Below are 18,064 nucleotides of genomic sequence, written 5' to 3' on the forward strand. Positions count from 1 at the left end.
CAATATAAAGCATTTTTAAATTTTTCATGACGTCATTCACGCGTTCACACATATTAAGTATGAATGTAGATTTCTATCTTATCAAATGTAAGTTAATTATCTAATTAATACCTATTTTTGTCGTCAGATGGCGCTCGAATTCATTTCTGTCAATATATTCACAAGGCGCTCGCAAACGGTAATAGTTGGTATCAACGAGTTGCAAATGGTGGATGGTCTACGATTGTCGTAACGTTAACATCAGGTAAGCTTTTTGTGATAAATTTGACGTTGTCAGACTCATATTGCGATGCATCTCGATCTATTAATCTCTCATTAATGACGCACTGCACGTAATCACTGTCGGTCAGCTGTTTCATACGATATCGCGATCGCGTTAGGTTATTACGTTCGATTACGTAAAGTCGACCGTGCAAAACCAACAAACGACAAAAATAGTCGACCGACTTCGCGATATGTACGAGCCCCCAGCGTACTCTTTTATCTCAAGAAAAAAAGAAAACGATAATTTCCGGCGTGCATAATTTGCGCGTGTATGTGCGTGTGTGCGTGCGCGCGCGCGCGCGCCGCTGCCGTACCTCGTGATAAAATCGAAAATTCGTAGTTCGTTTTCAAAATCGACGGCAGATTTTTGCAAATACGCAGAGCGTGACGTCAAGACGGTGTAAAAATCGAAAATTGCTACCGTTTCCATCGTAAGTGTCGTGTTCTTTATTCACAGCTTGTCAATGATTTATTAGCAAATCTTTCGTTAGCAATTTTCTCTGCCGGCATCTTCGAGCGGCGTACATACTTACATGACACGTGAGTCAAATAGTATTGCGTTTCAAGTGCAATTTGAGTATACACGCACTGATCATTTTAATTGCACATTTTTCTGCAATTCATTTTGTTTTCAAAATTCCGCAAAATGCAAAGTTTTTAATCGTAATTAAATTTCATGATCGCATTTTCCTACACTTTTTTTTTGTGCTTTCCTTTCTATAAAACCGAAAATGCAACGAGTACATCTTACAAAAATGTAGAAAAATATGACCAACGAAGTGGCCACATAACATCATTTTATTGGTTAAACGAGATCTTAAGACGATCATAAATATAAGATTGGACTATGAATATCGGCCTGAAATTAATATTCATAGTCCGGTAATCAAATTATTATTGTATTTAAGACCGGCTTAAGTACAATCTTAATTATAATTAATCACTGTATAAACATTATTGCTTAAGACGATCTTAAAATAAGAATAATTTATGAATATCGGGTTTAAAATACATATGTTTTGGATTTTAATTTTTGTAAATCCCGAGTGCGTACAAACATTTATGATTTGCTAGATTTAAAATGTACATATTGCAATATATATATATATATATATATATATATATATATATATATATATATATATATATAGACCCAAGTAAATCGCTAAAAATAAGATAATTTTCGAGAATTTTTTTTAGAAAGGAAAGGATTGATTAAATTTTCTGAAACTTTTAATATGTGTAGTCCAGGCTTCCTTGGTTTTATTCTAGAACTAAAAAAACCAAACAAATTTTTTTAAATAAAATTACAAATCGGAAGAACCTAAAACCATTATTTTTAAAAACTATTTAAAATTAATAATACGGAGCATTGAAAAAAAAAAAGATACTGATTTTCGCGTAAAATTTTTGTACAAATGATTCCGTATTATTAATTTCAAACGTTTTTTTATAGTGGTTTTAGGTTCCTCCGATTTGTAATTTTACTTAAAAAACAAATTTGGGTTTTTTTTTGTTCTAGAACAAAACCAAGGAAGCCTCTAGATTACACGCCGATTAGCAACGTCGGCGGTGAAGACCGAGATTTATAACTTCGCAAAAAATGGACGTATTTCAATAAAAAAATTTTTTTTATATTTAAAAACATACACAAAAAATATATTGAAAGTTTCAGAAAATTTAATCAATCCTTTTCTTCCTGAAAATAATTTCCGAAAATTACCTTTCATTTTCAGAACTACTTGAGTCTCCCCCTTAATTACAAAAAATGTAATTAAAAATAAAAAGGTTTAAAACTTTATTCGTTTTTTAGAGTTTTATGTGTATTCTCTTTTTACACTCTCTTATTTCAAGCGCAGAAAAATATGATCATACAACTGATAGAAACGGACATAGAATAATCGCGATTGTGTAATCCATGTGCGATAGAGATTGTCTCTGACGATATATGCATAAGTCGCTTCGCCTGTCATCCGCCATGTGACATTCAAGTAACAGCGCGACATTCTCACAATCAGTGTCGTAGGTATCTCGCTGCATTTCACAATAACTAACGTAGCGGCACAATCAGGTCTTCTCCCACCCACCTTCGTACGATCTCGCGGAAGTTTTCTACGAAGGAAACTTGGGAAGTCCGCATTTTACCCGGCGTCACGTGCGTGAAAACGAGGCCGAGCGATCGAAACGTTTCGAAAATAGTTTTATTGTACATTAGTGAGATTAAAAGTGTTTGTGTTAATTTGTTAATTCTCTACAATCTGCACATTGGGTATTTTAAAAATTTTAAAGCTAATCAAGGTAATGTGCGACACCTTGTATCTTTTACAATCAAGGTTGTATGTTTTATAACGATATGATTTTTTTGCAGTCATTAAGGAAAGTGAAACGATATAATTAAATAGTGTTTATTCAAGAGTATTGCTTGATTTTGATATAAATGAAAACATTGATTCTTTAAAATTTTATTTTATTTCTCCTACTTATCTTAATATTGTTGGAGTCTTATAATTTGATCTCTAAAATTTTAGTGACACAGTATCAGGTACTCATTTTTTATAGACTGTGTCTGAGTCACTCATTTAATGATTCATTGGAATATTAAATAATATTAAATAAATAAAAAATATGTGTATATCAAATATTAAATAAAAATGATTAATAATTGAAAATTTGAAAGCTAGTAATAAATATTAGTGTTACAATTATCTTGACTGATGTTGTTATTAAAGTATTGTTATCAAGTTTCGGTATGCTTTATTGTTTTGAACTGTCATAATGCCTATAAATATTTAGTGCAGCTATTTCAATTTCAGTCTGGATGTCTTTTAACATAAAATATAGTATACTTTTTCTGTAAAAAATACTTCTCTTTTTTTCTTAAAGATTAACGCAATATTTTAAAGAGTTTTCTCATCTTAGAGACTATGAATTCTTTCTGGCAAATAGAACACATCTGTCAAAGCTTATCAGGATTTCATTGGCTTGTGATAATATAAAACTTCACTTGCTTTATCTATTACGCTTTTTAACCTTTATACTGTTTTTTTTTTTTTTTTTTATATTATTGAAGAAATACTTCAGATAATATTGGCCAAAAAATAATATATTATTGCAGTAGATGATTTTTTAAATATTTTTCAATACAAAATACTTTTCCTAAGATATAAAATATATTTTAAAAATTAAAACTTCAACGTGTGGTTTAAAAAAAATTATTACATTGATTAAATTTTCTTGAATTGACCTTGTTTTGAAAATGAGTGACAAGAAGATACTTTTAAGCAATTATGTTTTTTTTATTTCCGCAAAAACGCAGTACAAGTGGTTTCTTTTTTGCAAAAAAGCATAATTGCTCGAAAATACTCTCTTGTCATTCATTTTCAAAACAAGGTCAATTTAAGAAATTTAATCAAATATGATATCTTTATTTTTTTAAACCACGCAGCTTTTAGAATATGTTTATATATTTCATAGCTTAGGAAAAAGCTTTGAATTGAAAAACGTCATCTAACAATAAGTACTACAGAAATGCGACATTTACTTTTTGGCCAACATTTTGTAAATTACTAATACATTGAAAACCTACTGAAAATCTTTTAATGTAATATTCAATTTTATATTTGCTTATAGAATACATATTCTCAAGTTTTACAAGATATATAAATTCTTTGCATTTGAACTTTTGTGTCAGATGTTTATTGCATATTTTTTCTAGAACTATATTGTGCAATCTGGTAACCGGCCAGTTATTTAAAAATAGAACTCTCTAACATCTCAATATTTATAACAGGTATTACAAGTACGTAGTAAGATATAAAGACTACTTTGCCGGTATAAACAAATAATATCAATATCAATTGTTGCATATGCCGATAATATAATGTGATTCTTTCTCAATTAATTTTAGATGACGAAATTTTACTCTTATGCGGGAAATGTACAATAATTACGCATCATTTTTGTTTAAAGATACACGGATATTGATCGGTTTTATCGTATATTCCATATTTGATATTGCAATTTATGATGCAATAGATTTTTATATGTCGAAAATGAGGTTCTTCACATAATAAATTCTGTAAACAGAGTTATAAATTGTCTGATTGTGAGTTTTATTTGACTCATGCATAAATACGCATGTAATATAATGTATAATTGTATAACATATATATCTAGATACATATATACCAATATATACTAATCGTTGTTTATACAATTGCAAGATGTATCTTGTTCACATTTCTCAGTAATTAATGGATACGACATGCACAAAGTCTAGATTTCAATAAAAACAATGATAAGGAACTACAGTATAATAAATAAAGTCAGATAAATCAGATTCTGATTGTGCTAACAAGATTACTTGCTTACTATACATCAACACTATACCTTATCTCAAGTCTGTACTTTCATTAATATCTTAGGATTGGCACTTGAAACGCTTAATCTAAAAAAATGTGATCTTCAGCCAATAAACAACTGTTAATCACTTTTTATAGACATTTAAATGACTCATAAATATTGAGAATATCTTATGACTACATTTACACAGTTTCATTAGTTTATCTATATCTCTTCCTTATGTCAAAAGAATGAAGCTTTATTATACTTTATATATTTCAGACGAAAATGTACAAAGCAAGGACAGTATTGAATACGCTGGCCCCGTTGGCGCCGCGCATATGTGGGCCTGAAAGATATGCTTCCTGGGTTGCCCGCAGTCATCCATTGACCAGGACTACTCAAGTAATCTTTACTGAATTCGCACGCAAATATAATAGTCCTGTAGCAACGGAACCCTTCCTAAATGGCAGTACGAGCACGTACGTGGAGGAGATGTACAATGCGTGGCTGCAAGATCCGCATAGCGTGCATATAGTGAGTAAATCCGACTATATTATTGTACACATTTTTATGTGAAAAGACTATCCTTAAATTTATTTTATCTTTGTTTATTTCTTTGTTTAGTCATGGGATTCCTTCTTTCGAAACAGTACTGCTGGAGCTGCACCAGGATTAGCATATCAGGCACCACCATCCCTGGCTCCAAGTTACAATCAAATACCGCTCGGAGCTTTGTTGCCCTTGGGTAGCGGAACACAAATGGCACAATCGCCTGTTAGCGATAAAATTATTGGAGATCACCTAGCGGTGCAAGCTATTATTCGTTCTTATCAGGTATGATGTCGAAATTTTGTTTACTTTCAATAAAAAAAATGTGTTGCTCTTGCAAACAAATATCTTATATAAGCCATTCTATTTATTTTGGATTTTCATGAAACATATATCAGTGAGCTAATAATCTTTAGTCATTACCAATTTTATTACCTTGTTTGCAAGAGACGTGACTCTTTATTTAGTTTACTGCAGTTTACTATATAATTTACTTGTGTAACAAAGTAACTTATAAATTAATGCATTAAATGTACTTAAAAAATATATTTTCTTATGATAATACTTTAATCATAGATGGAGATCATATGGAGATTGCAACAATACTCTCTGGATTGCTAATATATTTTCTGTTCCTATCTTTATCTAAAAACATAATTATTTTTTTTTTTTTTAATTTTTAACGTTTAATACATTAAAGATAGCATGATAGTCTGCTTCTAAATTATAATAAGTTAACCTAAACTATTAATACACACACATTACATATATATATATATATATATATGTATGTATGTATGTATGTATGTATGTATGTATGTATGTATGTATGTATGTATGTATGTATGTATGTATGTATGTATGTATGTATGTATGTATGTATGTATGTATGTATGTATGTATGTATGTATGTATGTATGTATGTATGTATGTATGTATGTATGTATGTATGTATGTATGTATGTATGTATGTATGTATGTATGTATGTATGTATGTATGTATGTATGTATGTATGTATGTATGTATGTATGTATGTATGTATGTATGTATGTATGTATGTATGTATGTATGTATGTATGTATGTATGTATGTATGTATGTATGTATGTATGTATGTATGTATGTATGTATGTATGTATGTATGTATGTATGTATGTATGTATGTATGTATGTATGTATGTATGTATGTATGTATGTATGTATGTATGTATGTATGTATGTATGTATGTATGTATGTATGTATGTATGTATGTATGTATGTATGTATGTATGTATGTATGTATGTATGTATGTATGTATGTATGTATGTATGTATGTATGTATGTATGTATGTATGTATGTATGTATGTATGTATGTATGTATGTATGTATGTATGTATGTATGTATGTATGTATGTATGTATGTATGTATGTATGTATGTATGTATGTATGTATGTATGTATGTATGTATGTATGTATGTATGTATGTATGTATGTATGTATGTATGTATGTATGTATGTATGTATGTATGTATATATATATATATATATATATATATATATATATATATATATATATATATGTATATATAATGATAAAGAAGTTTTTTTATAAATTCAGTTCTCTGTCATTCTTTTGAAAATTCTAATATATTGTTAGTATATCAGTTTTCGTAATTTATTTATACGTGACAGAAATGACTACAGCATGTATTAATACATTGTACATACGTCAATATATTTGTATGCATGTGAAATGGACAAAATCTTTCGGTATTGTGTCTCAGTGTCTCAATTGAATTAGAATATGCGATATAAATGCAATCTATACAAACTTTGTATATGATTTGCATTTAGATTGTATATAAGCTTTATATACAATCTAAATGAATATTAATATGAACCTGGGACATTGTATTGCAATTGATGCTTATTATTAGCTATATCATACATGTTCTCAAATTTTTGAATATTTGTGTTGGTCTCATGTGTTATATCAATACATGGTTGATAAATGAAAATATATTACATAATAGTCTTAGTTTGTGTAATTAGCTTAACTAGTTGTTCAATCAGTTGCTCTTCAATCTCAAGCACGTTTTGTAATTCCACATTTCAACAAGAATGGAATCTTGCAAATATCTTTCTTCCTACTTATCTTTCTTTCTACTGATTTTTTTTTCTTTTTAATAGAGATTAGATATTTTTATCGAGGAAGAAGCAGCACGCTATTTCTAATTGATTAGTTAAAATCATAATAATTCTTTGATACAAATTACAATAATGATTGTAATTTCTTTTACCATTTTACATAAAAATGTAAAAAGCATCTTTCATGCAAGCATTGTTACAATCCATATAATTCCTTGGCATATGCTACAACTATCTGCTACAAAACACAAATATACAGATATATATGGAATGTCTGTCAACTTTGCTATATCTATCCGCTGTATTGCTTCTTTTTTCTCTCATTGTAACTATGTGTAGTACTAGTTGCGAAGGTAGATACAGTTATATAAATGTGAGGTTTTTTTCGGGATTATTCGCGTGTAGGCCCGAGGTCACTTAGTTGCCGATCTGGACCCACTGGGTATTATGCAAACAGACCTGATACACACGCATTATGCAGCTCGCAAGGGGTCACCAGAACAAGTACTGCGTCAATACATGCTTGGTAAGGCTTTTCTTCCAAAGCATTTTTCATGGGCTTTTCTTTTATGATATATATAAACAAACATGCGATTTTTCTTTTCATATCATAAAGCTATATGAGAATCGCGTATTGCATTATTTTAGAATATTGTGTTGTATAAATGCATACACGAATTACAGATTATTCTGTTTGTGTTTTCTACAATTTCATTCGTCGACTTTTTTTTTTTTTTTTTTTTTTCAATTTTTCACATTTAATTGTATTATTTTTTCATATAATCATTTTTACATATTACATATTTAACACATTTTATTCTTATTTTGCGAAAAGAATATTTTTACTTACATTTACATAAATTTTTCATTCACGTAAAATCTTTAATTCTATAAGTAATAATTCTATAAGCAGTAATTGTAAAAATTGTTTATATTCTTATTTATGACAAAGTATGCAATTTTAGATTGTACAATTTTAAAGCAATTATTGATAAGACATACGTAACCATTTAAAATACCATTAAAATCAAGTAAGTTAAATATTATTAAAATAAGTCAAATAAGAAATAGTAATTTCTCAAGTTTGAGAATACTCTACAATTAGACCACTTTTAACGAAGTGGAAAAGAGATATATAAAAAATATTGTATATAAAAGTAAATGTTAGATATATTGTACAAAAGGAAGATGGTTAAGAAACTTTACGGCGCATTTATGTACACTGATACTGAAAATGTTTTAGTAAACATTACATTCATTTGGAAAATCAGAAACGATACACCCCATTTCTTCATAATAATTGATAACTGATCAGCTTTGTTCATAATTTGAAAGTTCATGCATATGTAGGCGTGAAACTATTGAATATATTGACATATTATAGTATAACATTATGCATTTATATCTAATAGAGTAAAAATTGATAAATATGTACATTGCTCAATATGTATGCGAGTAAAATGTCAAAGGTAAGAATTAAGAAATTTTTGTCGACTTTATGCATGTGTGTGTTATTATATGTATTGCTTTTGAACTTTTGTATACATTTATCGTCTAGCATGCCTGTGTCTTTCCAAATTTTACATATACTAATGTACTATTATATTATTTTTCTTTACGCGAATTGCATTAAATAAGAGGATTTTTTAGTAGATACTTTCGTCGTTGTTCCTTTCTTATAACAAAATAATAATCAAAATATTAATAAGGATGTGAAAAGGAGCAGATAATACACTTACAAAATAGAAATGAAATTAAAATATTTGATATTTTGATAATATGCATATGAAATGTTAATTACTGTGACATGATGTTTTTGTAAGAAAGCATAACGACAGCTTGTGTGCATTGAACATTTATGTATTGTCTTTGCTGTGATGTACATATCTAAGAATATTTTTTGAAGAAAATGGAACATCAAACACAGTAATTTATATCTTAATTAAATATATTAGATCACACACAATCAAAAGTGAACTACTTGGTTCGCATGAATGTGACATTAAATTGACAGATTCGTGGCCATCATATCGCTAAATTGGATCCTCTCGGCATCAACAGCGCTGATCTTGATGATAAGCATCCGCAAGAATTACTCTATACCTCTTATTCATTTGGTAAGCCTAAATGAACGTGATTCTACGTAAATAGAAAAGAGTAAAATGTAAAAAAAAGAAATATTTCTCGAACAAAACCGCATCTCTTGATGCATTAGAAGGCTGCTAATCAATTTAACTAGTAGTAGAACATAGTAATTCAATTTTAACTTTTTATCGTATCTTCAAACGTATTTTCGATCAATAATTATCTTATTTACGTAAAACTATGTGTAACTTTTTCTCTCACGTTAAATTTAAATGTAAATAAGAATGAACATTCTATTCTCTTTTAAGTAAGTTCATACACACAAAATATTTATAAAGCTTTGCTTCATGTTATTAATTTAGTATATATATTTATTTTATCGATTAATTCTTTCAATAGAATTCAACGTATTTTAGTATTTTATTATTAGCACTTTTTTAAAATAATTTGCTTATTTTTATTCTCATATCCTTCTAACATAATTATCTTAATCATATCAATGTAAATAAAGATATCAATGTGAAAGATAAAATGTGCAACATATTTAATTATTAACGTAATCAGAAAGATTAAATCAGGTATAGTGACTAATTTATTTCTTGAGTCATTTTATCGAGCTAATGTAAACTGAATACAGCAAGTAAAGAAGAAAGTTCTTTGATGATCAGTGATACAATTTGATACAATTGTTGAGTATAATGTCTAATCTTCCACAGGGAAGAGACCACGTACTACTTTCTCACAGGAACTACAATACCGAGTAGCTGTCCTAATGAAAAGTATGTAATAATTATTGCTCAAACCAAAGAAATTTCTTAAAGTAAACTTCTTACGCTAGCATATTATTGGTGATGATGTTGGTTTATTTGAGCTTTTTGGGATTAAATAGAGTTTTCAAAAGCTTTTATAATATAGATAAGACATAAATTGGATTATTTTGTATCTTATCTATGTTATGTAAATATGTTTGCACACAAGAAGTAGCTCTCGAACGTTTCCTGTAGCGGAATTGAAGGAGGGACATGTGAATATTTCGATATTACGAAATATTTAAATAATAGATATTTGTGTGGTATCTTTTTTTTCATATAAAACTATAAAAATTAATTTTGTTCCTCTTTTACTTCCGAATGTCTTGTTCTGTTGCCAAATTGAAATGTTGCGTATATTATCTGACAACATTCTAACACATGTGTCTTTTCCTTCTATTTTGTGTATCCCTCTCACTGCACTACATTTTATTTTTTGTTTACATTTTATATTATATTTTACATTATGTCTTTCTATTTTATTTTAATTTTCGATGGTTGTTTAAATTACTGATGCTTTATTTAAGCTTATAACTTTTCCTTTTTAACAGAGAATTTTCTTTTTTCTTCAGGGTTTAGGATTTGTTTGCACTGTCACGCATATTGTAATATATTGTGATCTCAACACAGTACACTTACATTATCTCTGAAAAGTATAATGCATGTTTACGTTAGCAAATATTTCACATTATGTGAATATCAAATTTGTATTGTTGTTAAAGAAAGAAATGAAAAAAAAAAATTATATTATACATATTGTGCGACGTATATTAAATATAACTTATTAAATTGAAATTAATAGAGTAAATATTAGAGTGTATCCAAGAAAATAATTACAATTGAAAATAAAATCTTGGAGTATTTAAAAGGTACATTTTCAGTATCAGTTTTAAACAAAACAAGTAAGAAGAAAAGTACACCAAACACTCTTCCACAGTTTCCTATATACATAATACATCATATCATTTCATTTTATATTTATTTATACCAAACGGTCTATTAGTTAAGTATGCGCGAAATAAATGCTACAGTTACAGATAATATTGGAATTGTTATAGCTTACTCAAATGCACTATGTATTTAAATGTGCATAAATATCTGTTTTTAATATATTTATGAATATAATATTTAAACATAATTCTTGATTGTAGATACTGCGTTTTGGAGTACTTGTAAAATATGTATTTTTCATTTTCCATGATTAAAACAGAGGAGTCGGACATGGATCGCGTTTTCACATTGCCAGGAACTACGTTTATCGGTGGCAAGGAGAAATCATTGCCACTACGTGAGATTTTAAAGCGACTCGAGGCCGCTTACTGCGGTCACATCGGCGTCGAGTTCATGTTTATCAACTCTTTGGAACAATGCAATTGGATTAGGAAGAAGATGGAGACACCCGGAATCATGGAAGTCACAAACGATGAAAAAAGGCTCATTTTAGCAAGATTGACGCGCGCAACTGGGTAATAACAGCTGCGTCAATCGAGTATTATTCTAAATAAAATATTTCAATCTGTTAGTCACAAATTTTTCTTTATTTTTATTTCTTTTGTCTTTGTTTTATCATATTTTATCTTTTCATATGATATCATGTAATTCATTAAAAGACTTCTGTAAAAGACATTTTTATACATTCGATACATTTTGTTAAACATGTAACTATGAAATTCAGGTTTTTAAGTTTTTATCTGTCTAATTATCTAAGAAATGTCTAATAAACGTATCATAATCTTAATCGTAGATTTGAAGCATTCTTGGCGCGCAAATGGTCCTCGGAGAAGAGATTCGGTCTGGAGGGTTGTGAAATTTTGATTCCAGCTATGAAACAAGTGATCGACAAGTCCACGGAACTGGGAGTCGAATCGATTGTCATGGGTATGCCTCATCGTGGTCGTCTCAATGTTCTCGCTAATGTCTGTCGCAAGCCATTGAGCCAAATATTTACACAATTTGCTGCTCTCGAAGCCGCCGATGATGTAAGCAGTAAAAATGATGTTTCTTAGTTGTATAATAGAAAATGTATTTTGCTAATGCATTCTTACTTTACGCGATTTATTGAGACTCTTCATAATGGTAAAATGATTGTTAGGGTTCCGGTGATGTAAAATATCACTTGGGTACATACATCGAACGTCTGAATCGTGTAACGAATAAGAATATTCGTCTCGCTGTGGTTGCAAATCCATCGCACTTGGAGGCTGTAGACCCGGTGGTTCAAGGTAAAACACGCGCTGAGCAATTCTATCGTGGTGATGGCGAAGGCAAAAAAGTAAGTAGTTATTACTTAAACCAAGTTTCTACATATAACAAGGATTTTTATAAAATTAGAATGTTATATAAATACATATCAATAAGCGATTCTAAATTAAAAAAAAAAAATTATAATCGTATGAGACTTAAACCAATTAAATTATCGTTAAAATAAAAATTTGATTAAAGTAAATAAAACTTTATTAGTAATAGATAAAAAATTCATTTGGATGAGTTAATAATATTTCATGTGTATTCCAGGTCATGTCCATCCTTCTTCATGGAGATGCAGCGTTCTGCGGTCAGGGTATTGTCTTCGAGACAATGCATCTATCTGATCTGCCTGATTACACTACACACGGTACTATTCACATTGTCGTGAATAATCAAATTGGATTCACGACGGATCCAAGGCATTCACGATCATCGCCGTACTGTACTGGTTAGTATTCACGAAACATTGTTCATTTTATTTTTTAATGATATCACAAACTAGTATAAACAAACTTATATGTTATTTTATGTTATCAGATGTAGCTCGAGTGGTGAACGCGCCCATCTTCCACGTGAACTCTGACGATCCCGAGGCCGTGATGCATGTATGCAAGGTAGCAGCGGAATGGAGGGCCACTTTCCACAAGGATGTTGTGATTGATTTAGTCTCCTATAGGCGAAACGGCCACAACGAAATCGACGAACCGATGTTCACGCAACCTCTGATGTATCGCAAGATCAAGCACACTCCACCAGCTCTCGACAAATACGCCAATACGCTCATCAGCGATGGTGTTGTCACCCCCGAGGAAGTTAAGGTACGAAAGTTGTACGCGCAAAATGTATTTTATATGATTGCTCTTACGCTAAAAACTTTTATCCGCGTTGTAGGATGTCAAAGATAAATATGAAAAAATTTGCGAAGAAGCATATAACAACGCTAAACAGGAGACACACATCAAGTACAAGGACTGGTTGGATTCGCCATGGTCCGGTTTCTTTGAAGGAAAAGATCCATTGAAAGTATCACCCACTGGTATTAAAGAAGACACACTTATACACATTGGCAAAAAATTCTCGTCACCACCGCCAAATGCTGCTGAGTTTGTCATTCACAAAGGTAAGTAGAGCGACGTTAGAAAATATGAAATGAGATAACAAGAGATATTGGAAGAGATTAGAGATAAAGAATTATAATTAAAAAATTAAAATTATATAAACGTATACAGAAAAATGTGTTAATTTAATTTTAATTTTTTACAGGTATTGAACGTATTTTGAAGGCTCGTATGGAAATGATCGAGGCTAGAACTGTCGATTGGGCTCTCGGTGAAGCTATGGCTTTTGGATCTCTCCTCAAAGAAGGTATTCACGTCCGTTTGTCAGGCCAAGATGTGGAGAGAGGCACATTCTCGCACAGGCATCACGTACTACATCATCAGACTGTTGACAAGGCAACTTACAGACCACTGTGTTATCTGTATCCCGATCAGGCACCTTATACAGTATGCAACAGCTCTTTATCCGAATTCGGCGTTCTTGGTAAGACCACAAATTTTTATTTAACACAGTTATTGCTTTATAATTTATATTTTGTGTGTATATATTAAAGTTACCTTATCGTAATTATAGGATTTGAGTTGGGTTATTCTATGACAAATCCTAACGCATTGGTGTGCTGGGAAGCTCAATTTGGAGATTTCAATAATACGGCGCAATGTATAATCGATCAGTTTATCAGCAGTGGTCAAGCCAAGTGGGTTAGACAATCCGGTTTGGTCATGTTACAACCTCACGGTCTCGAAGGAATGGTAAATACAAGCTTGGAATAAACTTGGATTGTTTTCAATTTGTCAATTTTAAATTGACTTTCATCTTTTTGCCATAGGGTCCCGAGCACTCCAGTGCTCGTCTGGAACGTTTCCTTCAGATGTCCGCTGATGATCCAGATTATTTCCCGCCTGAAAGTGAGGAGTTTGCCGTGCGTCAGTTGCATGACAGCAACTGGATTGTTGCCAATTGCAGCACGCCGGCCAACTACTTCCACATCCTGAGACGGCAGATCGCGCTACCATTCAGGAAGCCGTTGATTTTAATGACACCAAAGTCGTTGCTCCGTCATCCAGAAGCCAAGTCTAACTTTGACTTGATGTTGGAAGACACGCAGTTCCTTAGAGTAATACCGGAGGAGGGTGCAGCAGCCCAGAATACCAACAACGTTAAGAAATTATTGTTCTGCTCTGGAAAGGTTTATTACGATCTGAAGAAAGCTCGCGCTGAACGGAAATTGGACGACAGGATCGCGATTGCTAGAGTGGAACAAGTTAGTTGTTATTTTTAGAATAAGTTTAAAAAGTCAAATATCTCCTTTAATCATAATTAGAAAAATTACAATATTTTAAAGATATTTTAATCAATTTATTTTGGTTCTATAGATTTCGCCTTTCCCGTACGATCTCGTCAAGAAGGAGGCTGCAAAGTATCCTAATGCGGAATTATTATGGGCTCAAGAAGAGGCTAAGAATCAAGGCGCATGGACCTACGTGCAGCCGAGATTCCACACGGCGCTCAATGGCACCCGAAGCGTAAAGTAAGTATATAACAAACTTAATAACAAACGAAAAAACAAACTCGATATAATCAAATTCCAACTGTGGAAAAAATAAGACGTATGTATGTGTGTGAATGTGTGCATTTATGTATTCACTATGTGCTACACAATGTTGTGTTTCTTCTTTTCTCTCTTTTTCTTTCCTTTTCCTGTATTTTGTTCACACGGCCCACATTTTTTATTTTATCGCGACAATGTAAGATATACCAACGCAACGTGTCAAAATTTATAATTATAAATTTCAAATTTTATTTTATTTTATTATACATATTTGGAGTACCTAACCATGTATATATGTATTTTTCTTTATTGCAATAAGTTGTTACAAGTCATATAGGCTTCTGCTTTTCTCGTTTCCATCAATTTCACGAAAATAAAATGAAGAATCTGGGCCGTGTGTTGCAGTGGTGGTGCGTCAGAAACGAATGAAAGTGATCGAGGATGGTTAGCTGATTTGTTTTCATCACCCAAACCGACCAAACCCAAAACAATTGTGACAGAGCAGTCAACGGAACCTACTGAACCAAAGCAGAGAATAGTGAGGTAACATTAGTGAAACAATGAAAAATTATGATTGTTTTCATATATAATAAAAAATTGGTGAAAAGAATGTGAATTAGTTTCCATATATTTCGTGAATCATTTATTTTGAAAGTAACATGAAAATCTTGCATTAGTATTTCTAATTACAGTGATAATGTATTAGAAAATTATTTTATATATCAAAAATATTACATTTATATAAAAAATATATAATCAAAATAATTAAAAAATAATTAGTGTGTCAATAATAATTATGCATATAATTGTGGTATTATTTCAGTTTCTCAAAGATCAGAAACAATTCTTTCGTCAGTAGGGATCGTTGACTTTATATTATTGTTAATAGTTATAAATCTCTTTTTATATTATAAAAGCATGTACAAAAAAATTGACACTTACGAAAATATTAATATTTTAGCTATGCTGGACGTGCTACAGCGTCATCACCCGCAACTGGCAGTAAAATGCAACATCTCAAGGAACTCAAACAACTAACTGACGACGCCCTCAATTTTTAATGATCCTTTTTAGCATTACATAGAAAACTCAAGATTTATTTATTTTTCTCGTGTATCTTAATATTTTTGTGTCCTGCTCATCTTATAATATGCAACAGAGATTACACATAGTCGTTTACAATTTCTTCATAATGGCGTCTTTTACGTTTGTTTGTATATGCGCACGAATGTATCGCGTTCGTCCGTTCAAAATGCAATCTTTTTTGTCATCGACTTGCATAACACATGGACAGTATAAACTTACTAAGTTTAAGTATGATAGCCGTCAGTTATTACTATTCAATATAATTGATCATTAGTTTCTACTAGAAATCTTTTACCTATTTATATTATCGATTTGCAATGAGCAACTCATATATACATTTCTTTCTCTTATTTATGTTTGTAATAAAGTTTGTACATTTTTTTCTTAATAGACAAAAACTTGATTGTGCGTGTAAGTTTGGACGAGATACTTAATGGGCATGATTAAAATCGGTAGAACTTTGATGATACCTTATAATCAGATATCAGTTTTACAGATATATATATATACATATATGTATGTGTATATGTCTATGAAAATGTTTGTTGGGGAAACACTTGCTAGTCGCTTGATCTATAATCTATGTGAACGTGAAACATTCGTGCGTTAGTCATCTTCTGTATTTCATTTTATTTGTATTTTATTTTGAATTAATCTCTTCTGTGAAATCTATAGGATAAATAACAAGAAAAGTATTATTAATTTATGCAATGGTACGCAGTGCGTACATTTTAATATATAGCGGTTATTCTGAAGTACACTTTGGAAAGAAAACTGTCCATGGTAAAAGGTTATGAGAAAACATGGCAATTTTTTTTCTTTTAGTAATTTATGCCATGAGATAGTTACCAATTACTTTAACTTTTTATCCTTTACTGTATTCTTATAAAAAGTTAAATAATTGGCGGTTTAGCAACGCGTCTTTGACGCAGACGTGTGACGTAGCACTATTTCTCAAGTTGTATATCTCGCAGCTTTAGTTATACTAACATTAAATTGAAAAATATTTCAATTGCCAATGTTGGTTTAGCTTAAAAAAAAAATTTAACAACCGAAGCCTTAGTGCTACCCCATGGATAGTATCAATGAATACTTCAGCTTAGTAAAGAGTGTTGAGAGTAGAAGACAAATTAATATCTAATAGCATTAAGGGATTAATTTTAATAACAATAATAATTTTAATTGGGGCATCCGTGGCATGTATGGGCCGCGAAGATATACATATATATGTACGGTATTTATATTATACCTATTTAAAGATGAGAACCGGAGGAATCTTGTGAAAAATTATACACCTGATTTGATTGAAAAGAATAATTATATTAGAATTGTATATGTCGTAATAATATTTGGTTTTTTCATGCGGGTTGATGAATCAATCTTATTTTGATGCATATGAAATCATAGTTATGTAATATTTCACGATCCAGCACGATATTACTTACAATTAGATGACCCAATGAAAGTTACAGTATCTACAGTTATACTTGTTCCTACTCGTATATTATTATATGCGTTTATAATAATATATGACAACACACGTGGCTGAATGTCAAACAGAAATAGATTTCCCCCAAGTAAGTATCTGACACTTTAAAATTTGGTTTAGCGAAAACCGTTGATATTAATTCCGATATTATAGAATCTTATTGTTGATTAAATTACATTATCTCACGTATCTAATGCGTATATTCTTCCCTTCGTAATACTTACAATTTGCATGTACACATAATTCGTTGAAAAATAATTAGAAAATATATAATTGTTTCTCCTTTATTATATACTTTTTTGTAACATATGAGGTTGAGATATGTTACGTATAATACATATATTTGATTTATTTAAATTTTGTCATCCGTGAGCAATTATAATATTTAATTATATATGACTAACTAAAAATTATTAAATTTGAGAAGCAAGATTTTTGATTCCGACTAG

At 30.5% G+C, this 18,064-nt stretch overlaps 1 protein-coding gene across 8 annotated transcripts; it reads left to right on the forward strand.

The window, feature by feature from the left end:
- Nucleotides 1-108: 108 nt before the first annotated feature.
- On the forward strand, nucleotides 109-17,809 carry Nc73ef (oxoglutarate dehydrogenase Nc73EF). 8 transcript variants are annotated; one of them, XM_072909986.1, is made up of 17 exons: nucleotides 109-244; nucleotides 4,888-5,142; nucleotides 5,233-5,442; nucleotides 9,303-9,405; nucleotides 10,090-10,152; nucleotides 11,393-11,648; nucleotides 11,927-12,161; nucleotides 12,275-12,454; nucleotides 12,697-12,877; nucleotides 12,967-13,247; nucleotides 13,321-13,549; nucleotides 13,693-13,971; nucleotides 14,062-14,240; nucleotides 14,318-14,752; nucleotides 14,865-15,019; nucleotides 15,446-15,583; nucleotides 16,002-17,809. In XM_072909986.1, exons 2-17 carry the CDS (start codon nucleotides 4,894-4,896, stop codon nucleotides 16,099-16,101), a joined length of 3,273 nt encoding a protein of 1,090 aa, XP_072766087.1. In that variant the 5' UTR covers nucleotides 109-244; nucleotides 4,888-4,893; the 3' UTR covers nucleotides 16,102-17,809. The 8 variants fall into 8 exon arrangements, with proteins under 8 accessions (XP_072766087.1, XP_072766090.1, XP_072766091.1 ...); XM_072909988.1 differs by lacking the exon at nucleotides 109-244 and adding an exon at nucleotides 570-695; XM_072909987.1 differs by lacking the exon at nucleotides 109-244 and adding an exon at nucleotides 2,312-2,562.
- Nucleotides 17,810-18,064: the final 255 nt, after the last annotated feature.

Source organism: Anoplolepis gracilipes, chromosome 17 (assembly GCF_047496725.1).
Source record: "Anoplolepis gracilipes chromosome 17, ASM4749672v1, whole genome shotgun sequence".
Lineage (NCBI taxonomy): Eukaryota > Metazoa > Arthropoda > Insecta > Hymenoptera > Formicidae > Anoplolepis > Anoplolepis gracilipes.

Coding starts and splice junctions, on each gene's coding strand:
- Nc73ef (XM_072909986.1), top strand. CDS start 4,894: ATGTACAAAGCAAGGACAGTATTGAATACGCTGGCCCCGTTGGCGCCG. Junction 11,649..11,926: donor AGATTGACGCGCGCAACTGG/GTAATAACAGCT, acceptor TCTTAATCGTAG/ATTTGAAGCATTCTTGGCGC. Junction 13,972..14,061: donor ATCCGAATTCGGCGTTCTTG/GTAAGACCACAA, acceptor TCGTAATTATAG/GATTTGAGTTGGGTTATTCT.